General features: G+C 42.9%; 1 protein-coding gene across 2 annotated transcripts in view; it reads right to left on the reverse strand.

Moving 5' to 3' along the window:
- The window catches only part of LOC139557651 (receptor-type tyrosine-protein phosphatase gamma-like), a 335846-nt gene that overhangs the window by 19707 nt on the left and 296494 nt on the right, over positions 1 to 19645 (reverse strand). The window contains exons 13-16 of one of the 2 annotated variants that reach the window (XM_071372725.1): positions 19062 to 19200; positions 9598 to 9636; positions 7903 to 7994; positions 2554 to 2645 (exon numbers count right to left, since the gene is read on the reverse strand). In XM_071372725.1, coding sequence (XP_071228826.1) covers positions 2554 to 2645; positions 7903 to 7994; positions 9598 to 9636; positions 19062 to 19200 — 362 coding nt within the window. The remainder of the gene's footprint in view (positions 1 to 2553; positions 2646 to 7902; positions 7995 to 9597; positions 9637 to 19061; positions 19201 to 19645) is intronic. The other variant, XM_071372734.1, reaches the window with a different exon arrangement.

Below are 19645 nucleotides of genomic sequence, written 5' to 3' on the forward strand. Positions count from 1 at the left end.
AAATAGCTTCTACTTTTCAGTTTATTGAGAAGTCATTGAAAATAAATGCCCTTTTTCTATTATTGAATTGTCGTTTCAGTTTACTTTCTGAATAGACTGCCTTCAATTCGATTTGAGTCCAACTCTGGCTCTCTCCCCTTAAGTGCTGTCACACACTAAGCTAACCATCACGCAATCTTCCCAAATCCACCCCCAATGGAACCATAAAGTATGCCATCCATTGAGAAGTTTCATGTATCACTTTTATCAACCGTACTTTAAAGCCACGGCAGAAAACATGCCAAATATGCTTGCATTCTTTGTGTGTCTCGATACAATCATGAAACCAGAGAACACATGCCCATTCTACTCTATCAATCAGTGTAGTCTCATAGCAACCAGTACATAGTCAATGTTTTATGACCAACCATCAACAGTTATCTGGCCTTCTAGCAACACGAATTATGACCAACCAACAACAGTTATCTGGCCTTCTAGCAAAACTCTCTCCATGGTACAAACAGGAATACTCATTTATTCTGGGCACAGCAGAAGAATTCAGAACCCTCATACAAGTCGGATATATATATATATATATATCCGACTTGTATGAGGGTTCTGAATTATATATATATATATATATATATATATAGATAGATAGATAGATAGATAGATATATATGTGGGAAGGGTGACTGTGGAGGTGGGGTGTACATGGGTAAGAACACTTGGGGACAGTGAGACTGGGTACATACTGACTGTAAAGCCACTGGCTGATGTGACCACCAGATGGCTTATACAGACACCACACACACGCCTGCACACACACGCTTACACACACACACACACACACACACACACGCTTACACGCTCACACACACACACACACACACACACACACACACACACACACACACACACACACACACACACACACACACACACACACACACACACACACACACACACACACACACACACACACACACACACACACACACACACACACACACACACACACACACACACACACACACACACACACACAGCTGCCCACTGGCTCCAATTACAGTGTGTATGCCAAGGAGAGTAGTGGCATTACAGAATGAGATCCTAAAAATGAGCAGATCTCCAGCCAACACCAGGGAGAATTCAACCATGGTGGACATATGTAGACATTAGAATGAGAAGAAGGTATTTATAAATCACCCCAGAACCCTGTCTGTCTATATGGTGTAAAGGGCATCAGGGTACAGATAGTTATTTCCCTGGAATTACAGTAGTAAATCTATGAGACATGACGCAAATGGACATTTAGCCACCAAGATCGAAGTCATGTCATGTAACTAACATATCCTCTGAATATTTCACTATATTCTCCCTGTAACTCTATCTGTATGCAGCATGCATTCTAGCCTTCTTCTCCCCCCGCCCCAAAGATTCCCATTGCACAGTGCCCAGCAATCCAAGCCCAGCCAAACCCATTCCCCAGCCTCTCCCCCTGTCTTTACGCACCCTACCCACGTCTCCCTGGGGCCTGTCGGGACAAAGCCACTTGTCAGGGCCCGAGGATGCTCCACCCAAAGGGGTTTCGCTCCGCTGCCTTCCCCCTTTCTCCTGCCTCCTTTCTGGGGCAGAATAAAGAGATGTGGAGTGCAAGGAGCACTCCATTCACTCAGGAGAGGGGCCCCCCTTAAACCTTAAACCACTTCCAAGTGTCCATCACACTGGCCTGGACAACAAGCGGGTGGTGGTGGGGGAGTGGCAGTTTTGCTAGCCCCATGAAGAAACTCATTAGCAGGGCCCAGTGTTGGACTGCTCCCCCATCCTTCTTCTGGGGAGAGGGTCACTAAGAAATACTGAGAGGTTGGCTAACGGCTGAGAAAGTAAGGGTGGGAGTAGGTGAAGGGAGGGAGAAAGAGGGCAGCAGAGTGGGTTTCTCAAACTACAGCGATAGAAATAGGAGAGGTATTTACAGCACATATATCTGTTAGCATGTGATCAAAATCCCCCTCAAAATAAGTTGTAGGATCACTGACTGAGCCCTCAGATATATTTTACTCAGAATGAAACGTGAAAACCATGGCTGTCCTAAGGGCTATCACCCAGGCACAAAGCATTACTGATCTTACATCCTCTGTGTCTGATCCACATACAACACAAGGTAAATATTGGTTTAGTAAGGCAGTGTAGTGGACATGTGACACAGGTTTCCAGCCTGATCTGCTCTCTCGCTCTCAGTCAGCCGGCCCAGTCAGGAGACACATGTCTAAATCAGCTAACAGACCTCTCGTACATCATCTGCTCCAAGACCATTAGCAGCATTATGGAAACCTTAAATGCCCCCCACACACACAAGCATGCACGCACACACATGCTGCCCTCACTCACATGGCAAACCAAACACGACACAGGAACATGGAAAGTCAATCAGTGGTTAGAGCTAGGTCACCTGGCTAACTCTGACTCTAACCCACCTGGCTGGGATGCTATGCTAGTCCAACTCCAGCCAGTCTATCGTGGGGTTAAGAGTTAAGACTGCTATATTACAGCAACAAAGAGAGCAGTTCTTTACCTCAAAGTCCTCTGAGAAGCCATGCTGGTTGTTGGAATAGAGCTCTGAGATGTGTTTGATGAACTGCTTGACAGGGATGGCCTCCATGTCATCTGGAAGGGAGACCATAGAATTAGACACTTAGTCAAAAACACACAGTCATACAGACAAACAGTTTGAGTTCGGCACACACTTGTGTCTAGGGAAGACATGGGGCAATGTACCAGAGGAACTGACGTATATATACGTACTCAAGACATCAACATGTTTAATGTACAGTACAATGCATGTACAAAACATCTCTACACTATAACTCTACACGATCTCTAAAAACCTGTAATACCTGTTGAATATGTGTGTTAAAAAGACAGAGTGATGTAACACATGCAGGGAAGCAGCAGGACGCTACAGGAGGAGAGAGGTGAGAGATTGCTTTTCCACTCTATCACAATCCCATGTTCAATATTTCACCAAGACAAAAAGCATGTGTTATTCATGTCCATCAGCTTATGTTTCATATAGGTGAAGTAAGTTCACAGCTTTCATCTCAAGCAGAGTCATTAATGATTCACAGTTTCAATCTGGTCCTGGTTTTATCCACAGAAGGGGGTAAAGATAGCAAAAGGGAGAAGAGTGTGATGGTGGAGAGTGATGAGAGGGACAGATCTCATCTTGGTGGATGTTCTGTCCTAACTGTGCCTGTGGGAACCACTCTAAACGCTCATTTAGTGAGACATACGGAGAGCTGGGCTGAACAAACGCTTCATCCACAGGGGAAATCACACACTCAAACACGTGTACGAATGCCTACTGTACGCACGTCACACACTTACAAACGTACACTTACTCGCACGCACACGCGCACAAATACACACACACACAATGAATGTTTCATAGAGCCAACTTAAGGGAAATGGCAGCTTGTACTTTTACATCTTTGCCCAAATTATAATGGTACTTCATAGGACATGCTGTTAACTACAGTGCCTGTTGAAAGCACCCAAATCCTTCCATTTACCCCTTCTTCTCATTAAATATTAACGCATACAAGGCAGAGAGGAATATTTATGCATACAAATGCCACTAATCATATGCCTATGGTAAACACAACATATGGAGATACAAGGATGAGGTTCAAATTGTCAAACAGCTTCATGAAAAATGTATTAGACATAATTGGCTTTGAAAATGATTGTTGGAAATACACTGGAGTAATATACTGTGGTGTGTGGTATGTCTCTGGTAGTTAGGTGTGTGGGGTGTTTTTCTTGTGGTCGTTTTCATAAGGTTTCAAATCCCCAGAGAGAGAGAGGGGGGGGGGGTGTCAGTTGAGACAATTAGCGCTGTGAGAAGCAGGCTTGTCATTATGGTCACATATGGCTCTCCCCTCACTGCTGCTCGTTCTCCTATAGGTCTCTACAGCCCCACTGGGCCTAAGAACTCTCTGCCTTAGATGCCCTATACACACTGAGTCATGGCAACACAGTATGATTCAGTCCACTGTTTTCACAGCTCTATCTGAGCGGAATCAACTAGTAATCTTTAGCTCCATTATTTCACAAATGAATCTATTTTAAAGGCCCAGTGCAGTCAAAAACGTGATTTACGTTATTTTAAATGTGTTTTATGTATATTTCCACACCAAGTTTTTGCACACACCCCTCTGGAAACCTCTTTCTCAAAGCCACTTATCTGGATCAGGTTCTGCGCATGTGTTATTTTATGCAACAACAAAAAAAAATGCCGTAGCTGCTGCTCACACTCCACCTCCATTCACATTTCTCTCTTTACTCCCCCTCTTCTGAACCATGATGATGTAGCCTATGTCTCTGCCTCATATTTCTGGACAGCTGAAATAAAAACCATGCGGCGATTTGAACTAACATTCAAGGCCATTATGAAGGCTACAACCTTCTCTGTCTGTTGTAACGGATATTGCAACTGCACAAACAGAATGCAGTCCCTACACATTGCATTGGAGCAAAAACAATCAGCATTTTGATGTAGGCTAATCTTTATAGTTGCTGCAATATCATAGCCATTACACAGAGTTGCTGAAAAATAATACTACTACTTTGACTGACTGCCTGCCTGTCTGCCTCCTGCTCAGCCAATGTTTACAATGATGAAAAATCACATTAAATGGCTAATTAGACTGCGTCTGTGTCTTGTTTGTGTTTGATATGCTGCCTAGATAGCTGCATGTAACTCCTCACTTGAGTATTGCATTGGGGCAAAAAACTATTTGCGAGTTTATACAAACATGTTGATCATGTCTTTAGTGTACAACATGTAAATAGCTGCCTGTAGCCTAACTTCCCTCCTTAAAAAAGGACATTAAATCGTGTTTATCCTTAACAGCCTATTGAGGCTTGGAATGCAATAGTTGGAACACGTCGACCGTGTACTTTGTCTACAACATGAAGTGTGTAGGCTACACCAGACAAAGGCGTTCATCGTTGATGTAAGCGACAGCGGAGCACTGAGCAGCAGCTACGTAAAAATAAATCTTCGTATTGTTTGCCATGGTAAATCGGGAGTCCAGAAAATCCGGAACCACAGTGTCACGCCCTGACCTTAGAGATCCTTTTTATGTCTCTATTTGGTTTGGTCAGGGTGTGATTTGGGGTGGGTATTCTATGTTCTTTAGTTCTATTATTTCTATTTCTATGTTTTGGCCGGGTAGGGTTCTCAATCAGGGACAGCTGTCTATCGTTGTCTCTGATTGAGAACCATACTTAGGTAGCACTTTTTCCCACCTGTCTTTGTGGCCCTTTAGCTTCACGGTTGTTTTGGATTGTTTATTGTTTTTGTCGGCGTCTTATAAATAAAGGAATATGTACGCTCACCATGCTGCACCTTGGTCTACTTCTGTTGACGGCCGTGACACACAGCCTCTCCATTTAGTGTAAGAGCGCCTGAAATGTAAGCCTGTTTTGGTGTGATGGAGTTTTGGCCTTCCATGGTGACATCACCATGCAGTAAATTAGTTAATATACCGATAAGAGAGTTCCAAACCTCTCTGCCAATAACAGCTAGTTTTCCACTTCCCACTCAGACCACTCCCAGACAGTCCTAGTACAATTCTTGCTCATTTCTTTTTGACCAGTTTAATTGAAAACAATCACAGTAAGGTACTTAATTGTTAACCAGAAATGATTTGATATTCAGATAAAAATGGCTGCATTGGACCTTTAAGAAAAAGTATGCCTATTTCAGTCCTCCAAACCTATGATCAAGATAGATAACAACCTTCAAACAACACTCCAATCAACATTAGGCTATTCTAGAAACATTGTCTTACATCATAGTCAATATGTAAATGATAATCACTGAGGGGCTATGCGTTCTATGGAAAATAATGAATGACGCGGAGGTCAGGAGTTGCATTATTGTCCATAGAACGCATAGAGCCCCGAATTGATTATCCCTTTATACCATGGCTATAATTTAACACAGCTAGAAATGTGTTCATTTTCCAGTATAAATGTGTTCAACATCCACTGAAGTAGCTAGCAAGTTTACTAGATAGAGACAGTAGTTGCCATGGTAACCAAACAGACTTGCTAGTTAAGCTAACCAAACTATTCATCCTAGCTTGTTATTATGAACATCTAATTCAACAATGCCAATAATGTTTTCAATTTGAATTTTGCTTTCAGAAGCAGCTCAAACATTGAAAATGTAAGCATGAACGATAGCCACTGAATTTTACGATGCAAATATACTGTGGCTTGAAGGGCACCAGAATACCCTTCAAGCAAATCAGAAAGAAGTATTTAACAATGCCATGGTATAAAGTCTCATAAGCCACAAACCTTTTGATATCTGGTTAGGAGTTACAATCTGCTGGGGAGAATGTAGAGTACTGAAGTCAGTTCTCAAAGTTAACGGCCTTTTAAGGAGGAGGAGGAGAGATGTCGAATGGGGCCCACTTTATAAGCCTTCCCTGTCCCTGTGCTGGGAAGTGCTGTGCCATTGGTTTAAATAGGCACATCAGACACAGCTCTCTGTGCCAAGGTCCATTGTGAAGGACACTCAGTCAGTCCAAATGGATTTGGATGCTGGGGAAAATCTTGTATGTGAGGGGAGATGTTAGATATGGAAGATTGGGTCTTTGAGGGCCAATCTCCATGCCTTTAATGTTTGATCCACTGGCTCGAAAGAGTGAGAGAGAGATCCAGCCCTCCTCTACCCCCCCCACCCCTTCCACCCTCCTTTAACATGGTGCATTTGGGCTGAACCAGTAAGCACAGAGCACAAAACCAATGCCGACAGGGAACTCTCATAAATCGTGTTAAACACTACAGTAACACTAGTGAGTGCAAACACCCACCTGTTCACACACATCACATGATTATGACGGAATAGTGTGTTCTAGCAAAACAACACCAGCTAAGGGTATCTCTTGGAACACTAATCTTGTAAATACTGATCACACACATGCACCCCAACAAACCAACCACCTGAGGCCACTGGCACCTTCATCGCCAAGCAACAGCCCATTGAAACCATGGCTGAGTGAGTCCTGTCTCACAGAGTCAGGCTCTCCCTCCCAAGTGTTTTAACACTTGAACAGCATTCACAGATGATAACACTGGTGGTCAAACATCAATGTAGGCTGCTAATGCAATGACTCAGACCTTGATCTCACATGAGATCTTCATGGAAAAATCAATGTGTGTATGGATTTTCCCATCTGAAGAGTGGTTAAAGTAATCAGGGGAAGTAAAGTGTTCAATATTAAGTGTGAGAGACATCTCAGCTCTCCTCCCCTTTAGTAATTTAAACACTTTTCAAGATCATCTCTAGGAATAATCTAATGTCGATTTCGGTGTTGAAATGTATGCCTGTCGGGGTCTGCTGCTGGTGGCAAAAATAACTTCCCTTTGGGGATCAATAATGTCTAATCAATAAAATGGAATGACAGGTTACTGTCCAGTACATGAAACTCAATGCACACACTATAAATCAAGTACAGCTCCTTTAGAAAAACAACATCTTTGAATGAACTGTTTGTTTACTCTTCAACAGAGCACACAGAGGTGGATGGATAATGAAGTGGTCTCATGTGAGGAGAAAGGTCATATGGTGTCTACTGTATGTGTGTGATGTATCTGTACAGATTGTACATGATTGGTACCTATAGGGTTCCAGTGGAAACAGAGAGGAGCAGACATATGGAACAAGACTATTCCCCTTGACCCTGACTGTGAATTATTACATTGACCACAGACAGAAAGTGAACATTTGGTAAACTTCAGAGAAAAGGTGCCATTTTGCTGCAATCAACTCACCCATTCCTGACAAGGATTTTATCCTCCTTCTGGGGTACTATGGGGCCAAAGCGATGCTCTGATTGGTGCTTACCTGGGATGGGGATGACAGGGATGCTGTCATTGGGCACCACTCTGGGAGAACTACTGTCCTCCACGTAGAAATGAGCCGTCTGAAAACACCTCCTGAGAGCGAGAGCGAGAGAGAGAGAGAGAGAGAGAGAGAGAGAGAGAGAGAGAGAGAGAGAGAGAGAGAGAGAGAGAGAGAGAGAGAGAGAGAGAGAGAGAGAGAGAGAGAGAGAGAGAGAGAGAGAGAGAGAGAGAGAGAGACAGTCAGTGGCACATTAGCCCTGAGAATAATGTATCAGCGCTGTCATCAGCAATGCCACAGGTGACAATCTCCCCCAAAGTAAACACAGATGGCACTGGAGACACGTGACAGGATCAAGGTGTCCTTTGAACTCCTCCAGAGAAGGCAAACATTAGCATAAACACGCAGTCCCCACCACAGACTCTCACAGCTCACACACCGTCAGAGTTAAGAGTCACATAAACACTATGAGGATCAGAATCCATTTGTTTTCAGTTCGAGCTATGAAGCAGAGACATACTGTATGTCTATGGCTAGCCAAATAATGGACTAAAGCCTAACATTACTCCTTATAGTCCAAGGACCTTACATGTTCTATTTAGAGGGCGAAGACCAAACAGCCAAATACTCCATCTGAAAGTACATTGATTCTCAATTGCAGTACGGATCTAGAAACAAAAATACCTCTACTTTCATATCATATCAAAATTATTTCACAAATGCAAAATACATGCTTACTGTACACAGTTTTAACAGGTTTTAACACAGTTGCAACCAACAGTGTTTTTCAGTGACAACACATTTGTGGTGTCCGTCTTCTGTTTACACACAGGTGTTCGGAGACACAGATAGCTAATTAGCACACGTATGGACTACCTGTGCTAATTAGCTTTCTGCGTCTCCAAACACCTGTGTGTAAACGGAAGATGGACACCACAAATGTGTCTTCCGTCTGTTTTCCGTAAACAAGCACTGTAACATGGACATATGGCCGTGTGGGAACCCTAACCCTGTAAAGGTGTGTATCAATTGTATATATTTGTATTATTTCTCGCTGATATGAAAGATATGGTCCTTATGCTTCCAAAATCGTACCGCAAGTGATTCGTGTTCATGTTCAGACCGAGCATCGGGACTCTTAACAAAAGTCCCCTGTACAGAAGACGCCTTCGTCCAATAACTCTTATGTGTAATGTAATGGAACGGAGAGTCATGATCAAGGGCTAGTCTGTGGCCAAACAGACTGCTGCAAGCGCAGGCTATGTAAAGCTCAAAGGAAGTGTGTCTGAAAAGACAGCCAGCTCTGGACTAAGCACATACCTTTAGGGAAGTGTACCGTAATAAACATATTATACTATACGCTTCATCAAAGAGCTCTCCTCTAAGAGCGATTAAAGCTACAATATGGAAACAACGTTAACAGTCAAAACCTGTTCCTCTATTTAAAATTCTCAAAGTAAAAGAAAAACTAGAATTGCTTATTTCTTTCACCACAATGACAGCACTCCAGACAATAAGCCTGTCATGAACTTCAAGCCTTAAAAAGAGGATATAGGTGAGAAAGGGAAGGGAGATAAATCATTTCCATAAGAGAGAGGCGGATATCTGAGCTTGAGCAAGAGGCTATCTACCAAATAGAGAGTAAAATTACTGAGTGAGTGGAAATGTGTATATGTGAGTGTGTGGTCCTACTCCTACCTGTATTTTATGCAGAGTAGATTGCAGAAACTGGTCATCCTAGAGAGATGAGAGAAGAGCGGAGGAGAAGAGAGACAGAACAGCCTTAGCAGGCAGCGTCTGCATGCTGCTACTGAACCAGACCAGCAGACGGAGAGAGGGAGGAGAAGAGAGGAGGAGTAGAGGTAGGAGAGCAGGGAGAGGGAGGACTCCCCTGTCCTCTCTGCACTAACAAGCCAGAGGAGCAGTGACCTGTCACTCACATGTCTAGTAACAGCTCCTGGATCATTCTCCAGTAATTATCCTATGTTTAGAGTCAGGCTCAAGGTTGGTTGACCTGATCTCAGACCAGTAATTACTCACGGGTGGCTTACTGTCTACGGGCAGCCAATGTGATCCCGATGGGGGAGGGGTTACAGGGCAACATGGGGGTTGAGCCCTGAGCCCGAGCTCTGCTACGCAATAGGATTAGAATTACCCAACCCTCTCACGCCTTCAACACCTGCTACTGCCCAGGAGACCTCGAGCTCAACCACCACCTGTTTGTCTGTCTCTCTCTCTGTGTGTGTGTGTGTGTGTGTGTGTGTGTGTGTGTGTGTGTGTGTGTGTGTGTGTGTGTGTGTGTGTGTGTGTGTGTGTGTGTGTGTGTGTGTGTGTGTGTGTGTGTGTGTGTGTGTGTGTGTGTGTGTGTGTGTGTGCGCGTGTGAATGAATATTCTACTCTGACAGATCCCCTGGGGCTACAGTGTCTGGGGGGGCTGTCACCATCCAGACGACATCTCTGTAACACCAGGAACTTTATCTCTGGCACACACAGACAGACAGATACAAACACAGACAGACAGACAGACAGACAGACAGACAGACAGACAGACAGACAGACAGACAGACAGACAGACAGACAGACAGACAGACAGACAGACAGACAGACAGACAGACAGACAGACAGACAGACAGACAGACAGACAGACAGACAGACAGACAGACAGACAGACAGACAGACAGACAGACAGACAGACAGAGACACACACACCCTGCCGTCTGTTTCACAGGACACACTAAGGCTAGGAGGGCTAAACTGAGTCTAAATGGTAGTTTAATTCAAACAGCCAGCCTAATCTTCCCTAGCCTGTTGCTGCAGCCATGATCTCTGCCATTTTCTCTCCCCAGAGGCCCCCTACAGGCCTCAGGGGGTGCTGCACTTCCATTAGCCTCTGTGACAGACAGCTATGAAAAATGTGGGTAAAGGTTGCCCTCTAGGCACAGATCTATGAGCAGCTTACCCTCCTGAAATCCTACAAACTTTACAATTAGGGTGGAGACATCAAAATGACCTGAGATCAGTATCTATGGGCAGCTTCCTCCTGCTCTGCTGGGTCTCAGTGAGGGGCTAATTATCTGGTCGTGGCTGCTGACCTTTAAGGAGCCGGGGGTGGTGAGAACCAGAGAGGTCACAGCCCTCACTCAGACGAAAACAGCTCTTTGAACCCAGGCTGGCATTAAACGCCTGTTTGAAGTGCTATGATGGATGCACTTTGATGATAAAGGCCTGAGGACTAAAATGCTCTCTTCAGCATCATAGGAAACATATAAATCTTACAGTAAGAGATATTGGCAGGAAACTAGTGCTCATAACCTCAATGCTTTCTTGGTGATGCTGTTTGTGTGACAATATTTACAAATGGGTGAGTATCTATGTATGTAAACAAGCTAGTTGTTGAATTAATAAAAATGTGCATGCCCTCCACTACTTTGGCAGATGCAAAACCCTCTGTGATATATCTCTGTGTCATTGTCTCCCAGTGGGTGCTTGGTGTGTGTGTATGTTCTCACTCCTAACCCCCCATGTCTGAGTCCTGATTTTCGCAGGAGTGGAGCTAGGAAGTGACACAGATGGCCGGTCATGCCCCTGGGCCTTAACCCATGAAGGGGCTGGGGCAAGGAGGGCAGGGGGCTACTATAGGGCACTGGGGCTGATGGGGATAGCAGGGACCATAGCCAGCTTAACTTTAATGTTTCACTATTTTTATTTTTATGAAATTCCCTGAGGAGGATGGTCCTCCCCTTCCTCCTCTGAGGAGCCTCCACTTCCTAGCTCCACTCTTGCACTAATACATGGAGAGACCACAGAGGTTAGTCAGGTGGGTGATTGAATTAGCACTGGAGTGTAGAAATCTCACAACGTCTGTTGACCAGCACTGTGTGTAGCAGTGGAGGCTCCTCAGAGGAGGAAGGGGAGGACCATCCTCCTCAGGGAATTTCATAAAAATTAAAATAGTGAAACATAAAAAAAGTTATCCTTCTTAGATAAAGATATACTACATATAATCACATCACCAAATAATTGATTAAAACAAACTGTTTTGCAATGAAGGTCTAGAGTAGACTTGGTGTAGCCGGAGAACAGCTAGCTTCTCTCCTCCTCTGGGTACATTGACTTCAATACAAAACCTAGGAAGCTCATGGTTCTCAACCACTTCCATAGACTTACACAGTAATTATGACAACTTCCAGAGGACATCCTCCAACATATCAGAGCTCTTGAGGCATGAACAGACATGCTATTATTATACCTTTATTTCAACAAGGAACACAGACTGAGACCGAGGTCTCTTTTACAGCTGGGCCCTGCGTATACATTTTTACACATACAGTTTAGGTACAATGATTAAGAAACTAAACATGACAAACAAAACGATCACAGATAACACAAAAAATACAGCAGCAGATTACTTATTCCCCTAACAGCACAAGAACTTACATTACCCGAAACAGTTACAAGCAATACAAAAATAAAAATCCTCCAATAAATATTTAAAATGGGCAAGGGGGACAAGAGTCTCAAGTTTAAGTTTAGTCTGCAGGCTATTCCATAAGCAAGGAGCGTAACAGGAAAAGGCAGCCATACCCAACTCTGTGGAAATCGCATGGGCCTCAAGTGTAATCCATGTTGAGACCTGGTTTTAGGAATTCTAATTCTAATATTGATGAGTGATGATAAATAAGAAGGTAGTTTATTCAGAAGTGCTTTATAGACAAACACGAGAGCATGTTGTTCTGGTCTCACGGACAGCGAAGTCCAACCCACATTTTGATATAAAACACAGTGGTGAGTTCTGTAGCTAGCACCTGTAATAAACCTAAGTGTGTAATGATAAGTAGAATCCAGCGATTTAATTGTTGATGCCGTAGCATGCATGTAAATAATATCCCCATAATCTATAACAGACTTAAAAGTAGCTTGCACAATTTGTCTTCTATTTGTAGCGGACAAACATGTACTGTTTCTATAGAGGAAGCCTAGCTTGATTTTTAGCCGTTTACAAAGTTCGTCAATATGCATTTTAAAAGACAGTTTATCATCCAACCATATCCCTAAGTATTTATATGCAGATACCTGATTAATTCGAGAACCATCTAAGCTCGTAAGTGCAAGTGTATTTCAACCAACTTTTTGAACCTATTAAAAATCATAAAATGTGTTTTCTTTGCATTTAAAACAAGTTTCAGCTGTATAAAATACCCTTGTAATATCGTAAAATGCTTGGTCAGCCGTTGAAGCGATAGAGTACATGACAGTGTCATCAGCATATAAATGAATTTGAAACTTTTTTTATCTCATCACCGATATTGTTTATGTAGAGAGTGAACAATAATGTACCAAGTATAGAACCTTGTGGGACCCCTTGAACCAACTCCAATGGCTCCGACTGGAAGCCGTCGACTCTAACAGCCCGACTTCTATCCTTTAGATAGTCATGAAACCAACAACAGACATCCAACCCCAGTCCTATTGACGACAGCTTACCCAAAAGTATCGCATGGTCATTCAGGGTTTTTTAAGTAGGCTAAACTAGCTAGCTGCATTCGCTAGCTAAGTTAGTGAAAGTGAAAGTAAAAAATATATATATGGTACCTGTCAAAAGTTTGGACACATCTACTCATTCAAGGGTTTTTCTTTATTTGTAGGACATCAAAACTATGAAATAACACATATGAAATCATGTAGTAACCCACATTTTTTTAAACAAATATATATACAATATACACTGCTCAAAAAAATAAAGGGAACACTTAAACAACACAATGTAACTCCAAGTCAATCGCACTTCTGTGAAATCAAACTGTCCACTTAGGAAGCAACACTGATTGACAATAAATTTCACATGCTGTTGTGCAAATGGAATAGACAACAGGTGGAAATTATAGGCAATTAGCAAGACACCCCCAATAAAGGAGTGGTTCTGCGGGTGGTGACCACAGACCACTTCTCAGTTCCTATGCTTCCTGGCTGATGTTTTGGTCACTTTTGAATGCTGGCGGTGCTTTCACTCTAGTGGTAGCATGAGACGGAGTCTACAACCCACACAAGTGGCTCAGGTAGTGCAGCTCATCCAGGATGGCACATCAATGCGAGCTGTGGCAAGAAGGTTTGCTGTGTCTGTCAGCGTAGTGTCCAGAGCATGGAGGCGCTACCAGGAGATAGGCCAGTACATCACGTGGAGGAGGCCGTAGGAGGGCAACAACCCAGCAGCAGGACCGCTACCTCCGCCTTTGTGCAAGAAGGAGCAGGAGGAGCTCTGCCAGAGCCCTGCAAAATGACCTCCAGCAGGCCACAAATGTGCATGTGTCTGCTCAAACGGTCAGAAACAGACTCCATGAGCGTGGTATGAGGGACTGATGTCCACAGGTGGGGGTTGTGCTTACAGCCCAACACCGTGCAGGACGTTTGGCATTTGCCAGAGAACACTAAGATTGGCAAATTCGCCACTGGAGCCCTGTGCTCTTCACAGATGAAAGCAGGTTCACACTGAGCATATGTGACAGACGTGACAGTCTGGAGACGCCGTGGAGAACGTTCTGCTGCCTGCAACATCCTCCAGCATGACCAGTTTGGCGGTGGGTCAGTCATGGTGTGGGGTGGCATTTCTTTGGGGGGCCGCACAGCCCTCCATGGGCTCGCCAGAGGTAGCCTGACTGCCATTAGGTACCGAGATGAGATCCTCAGACTCCTTGTGAGACCATATGCTGGTGCGGTTGGCCCTGGGTTCCTCCTAATGCAAGACAATGCTAGACCTCATGTGGCTGAAGTGTGTCAGCAGTTCCTGCAAGAGGAAGGCATTGATGCTATGGACTGGTCCGCCCGTTCCCCAGACCTGAATCCAATTGAGCACATCTGGGACATCATGTCTCGCTCCATCCACAGACTGTCCAGGAGTTGGCGGATGCTTTAGTCCAGGTCTGGGAGGAGATCCCTCAGGAGACCATCCGCCACCTCATCAGGAGCATGCCCAGGCGTTGTAGGGAGGTCATACAGGCACGTGGAGGCCAAACACACTACTGAGCCTCATTTTGACTTGTTTTAAGGACATTACATCAAAGTTGGATCAGCCTGTAGTGTGGTTTTCCACTTTAATTTTGAGTGTGACTCCAAATCCAGATCTCCATGGATTGATAAATTTGATTTCCATTGATAATTTTTGTGTGATTTTGTTGTCAGCACGTAAAGAAAAAAGTATTTAATAAGAATAGTTCATTCATTCAGATCTAGGATGTGTTATTTTAGTGTTCCCTTTATTTTTTTGAGCAGTGTATATAATAATAATATATAAATATAAAATATATGTTATATTTGAGATTCTTCAAAGTAGCCACCCTTTGCCTCGATGCCAGCTTTGCACACTATTGCCATTCTCTCAACCAGCTTCATGAGGTAGTCACCTGGAATGCTTTTCAGTCTTGAAGGAGTTCCCATATATGCTGAGTACTTGTTGGCTGCTTTTCCTTCACTCTGTGGTATAACTCATTCCGAATCATCTCAATTGGGTTGAGGTCTGGTGATTGTGGAGGCCAGGTCATCTGATGCAGCACTCCATCACTCTCCTTCTTGGTCAAATATCCCTTACACAGCCTGGAGGTGTGTTTAGGGTCATTGTCCTGTTGAAAACAAATGATAGTTCCACAAAGCGCAAACCAGATGGGATGGCGTAGCGCTGCAGAATGCTGTGGTAGCCATGCTGGTTAAGTGTGCCTTGAATTCTAAAAAAATCACTGACAGTGTCACCAGCAAAGCACCCCCACAACATAACAACTCCTCCATGTTTCATGGTGGGAACCACAAATGCGGAGATCATCCGTTCACCTACTCTGCGTCTCACAAAGGCACGTCGGTTGGAACCATTAATTTCACATTTGGACTCATGATAGATTTCCTCCGGTTTAATGTCCATTTCTCGTGTTTCTTGGTACAAGCAAGTCTCTTCTTCTTACTGGTGTCCTTTAGTAGTGGTTTCTTTGCAGCAATTCGACCATGTAGGCCTGATTCATGCAGTCTTCTCTGAACAGTTGATGTTGAGATGTGTCTGTTATTTGAACTCTGTGAAGCATTTATTTAGGCTGCAATCTGAGGTGCAGTTAATTGCCAATTTCTGAGGCTGGTAACTCTAATAAACTTATTCTCTGCAGAGTCTTTCTTTCCTGTGGCAGTCCTCACGAGAGCCAGTTTCATCATATCGCTTGATGGTTTTTGCGACTGCACTTGTTCCGGATTGACCGACCTTCATGTCTGAAAGTAATGATGGACTGTCATTTCTCTTTTCTTATTTGAGCTGTTCTTGCCATAATATATATATATAGGGCTATCTTATGTATACCAACCCTACCTTGTCACAACACAACTGATTGACTCAAACGCATTAAGAAGGAAAGAAATTCCACAAATAAACTTTTAACAAGGCACACCTGTTAACTTCTTGACGCTAGGGGTCAGATTATTATTATTTTATTTTAAATAACGTTCCCAAGGTAAACAGACTATTTCTCAGGTCCACATCGTAGAATATGCATATAATTTACAGATTAGGATAGAAAACACTCCAAAGTTTCCAAAACTGTGAAAAATATTGTCTGTGAGTATAACAAAACTGATTTTGCGGGCGAAAACCTGAGGAAATCTAACCCGGAAGTGATTTTTTTTTTTAAATCTGTGTTTCATTGCCCGTCTTTCTTCTATTTAAAGGGGTATCAACCAGATTCCTTTTCCAATGGCTTCTCCAGGCTGTGACCAGGCTTTAGACATAGTTTCAGGCTTTTATTTTGAAAAATTAGCGCGATTTTTCAAAACTAGTCAGGTGTCCTTTGATTAGTTCCTGCGCGCGAGAGGGGTAGCTCTCCATATTCTTTCTCTCTTTTATTGAATAGGTTACGGTCTGGTTGAAATATTATCGATTATGTATGTTAAAAACAACCTGAGGATTGATTATAAAAAACATTTGACATGTTTCTACGAACATTACGGATACTTTTGGGAATTTTCGTCGAACGGAACGAGGCTGTGGTTTTCTGAACATAACGCGCAACACAAATGGCATTTCTTTTGTTATAAAAGTAATATTTATCGAACAAAAATAACATTTATTGTGTAACTGGGAGTCTCGTGAGTGCAAACATCTGAAGATTATCAAAGGTAAGCGATTAATTTTATTGCTTTTCTGACTTTCGTGACCATGCTAATTTGGGGCTAGCTGTTCTAGCATTGATTGATACACTCACAAAAGCTTGGATTGCTTTCACTGTAAAGCATATTTTCAAAATCTGACACAATAGGTGGATTAACAACAAGCTAAGCTGTGTTTTGGTATATTTCACTTGTGATTGCATGATTATAAATATTTTTAGTAATATTTGGCGCCCTGCAATTCAGCGGTTGTTTAGGAAAATGATCCCGCTAAAGGGATCCATAGTGCAGAGAGGTTAATTGAAATGCATTCTAGGTGACTACCTCATGAAGCTGGTTGAGAGAATGCCAAGAGTGTGCAAAGCTGTCATCAAGGCAAAGGGTGGCTACATTGAAGAATCTCAAATCTCAAATATATTTTGATTTGTATAACACTTTTTTGGTTACTACATGATTCCATATGTGTTATTTCATAGTTTTGATATCTTCACTATTATTCTACTATGTAGAAAATAGTAAAAATAATGAAAAATTAGTAGGTGTCCAAACTTTTGACAGGTACTGTATAGATTTTTTAAACTTTCACTTTCACTAACTTAGCTAGCGAATGCAGATAGCTAGTTTAGCCTACTTAAACCCCTGGGTTCAAACAGAGAGGGATGCTATGTTAGCTAGCTGGCTATGGCTATCCAACACTGGAACTATTCCAAGTCATGATAAGCTTTTGGTTTTATTAATGTATTGCCACAGGGGCCTGCCAGTGTAACTGCTAAACTGCTTGCTGTACACTGTACTGTATGATTGTAGCGGGTTTACTAACGCGTTAGTTCTAGTAGCTAGGTAAAAATTTCCGTTAATATGGTGACACCACTGTCGGCTGTGTGTAGAGGTTATGGTATGAAAATTTGTCTTGGAAAGTTTTTTCCACCTGGTCACAGACAGCTGTTGTATTGTGCACTGAAGTCCACAAGCAAAGGGGAAAGGTAAGAGGATTAGAGAGTGTAGATGCGAGAAGGAATAATATATACAATGAGCAAAGTGATCATGCTGTTTATAAATGTATTCACTCTGCTGATTCTTAAACGGAAGCAAACAGAATGAAATGTGGATAAACATACCTGAATTTGTCCCATAGGAACTCTCGTTTGCAACTGTTGGACTAATGATTACAACCTACATGTGCAGGCAAGAGTGTGCAAGGCGGTATTAAATGTGTCACTGTCTGTCACTTTGATTACTCCTAATTTCTCTCGACCTGTTCACCTATGTTGTAAACTTTCATTTGTATGCTAGATTGTAGCAACCTCATAATGGGTATAGGGAAAATTTGAGTATCATGTAGTAGCCTGAACGTATCGATATTACATTGAGCTGGGTGAATGGAATATGAATGACAGTCATCCAATATGCTGTAATAGAAATAAGCCCATGCTCATAAAAAAAAAATTCTTCCTCCCTCATCTTAAACGACACCGACCGCCATTGGTGTGTAGCCTATACCTGGCTGTCTTTGTGTATGTTGCTCTATGTTCACCATTCTTTAGGGCTGTGGTGGTCATGGAATTTTGGATGACTGGTCATACTGTAATTATTGGTCAGCCAAATGACTGCAGCCACCGTTATAATCGCTTGAATAGCAAATGTTATTTATTCATAGTTTTTAAAAATTCACATTTTCTCCTCTCTTCCACTTCTGTCTGCATATGCTGCAGCTGCAGAGAGGGGGGTGTTGCCTAGGCAACCAAATACTTGTTTGCTGCAACACAAAGTTTCATCACTTTGTAAAGAGTCCATGTTACCGTGGAAACTGACTCAACCCAGGAATGTCCGGCCTTCCCATGTTAAGTCAATTGTATTTATATTTTTTTCATGAGGGCCTTCCTCCATAATCATCGGTTACACGATTATACGGTAATCGTGCTAGCCCTACCCTTCTTCAAACTATATCAACAGGATTTGGGGAAACATTCTTCCTGAAAGGTTTTATTCAGCTACATGAGTGTGATGTCTCAGTGTGTTATAGTACCCACCTCCAGTAGACGAGCACAGCCAGCAGCAGGATGAGGCAGACGAAGGTGAGGGCAGAGACCACCACCAGGGGGATGATCCACTCCACCCTCCCCACCCCTGGGGGACCCTGCTGGGTCAGGTTGGACATGCTAGTCCTCTCTGTAGGAGGGGAGAGGACATACAATCAGTCAGAATAACAGCAACATTTACTGGACATATTGGGGATGCTGATCCGGAACAGGAGAGGTGGGGAATGAGGACAAAGACACATTTAGCCAGGTTTAACTGAGCTTCACAAAGGTACAAAATGAACCACAAAATAATAATAAACAATGATGTGATCAAATTCACTAGCCATCTTCTCAACTGAAGACACATGTTACAGGTTAATTTACCTTGGTAAAATGCTGGATACATGATCAGGCAGAATGTTTGCTAAGAAACTATACTATAATACCCCAAAAAATGTGCTGGAGAATGTTCTGCAGTGCTTACCAAAGAAACAGTAGCCTCTCTTCATACCAAATGCTACCAGTGACAAGACATTCCTGTTCTATCAAAGACAAGTATTCTAAAGTTAGATTTTGGCAGGTAGTGTGGCTAT

This window comes from Salvelinus alpinus, chromosome 2 (assembly GCF_045679555.1).
Source record: "Salvelinus alpinus chromosome 2, SLU_Salpinus.1, whole genome shotgun sequence".
Lineage (NCBI taxonomy): Eukaryota > Metazoa > Chordata > Actinopteri > Salmoniformes > Salmonidae > Salvelinus > Salvelinus alpinus.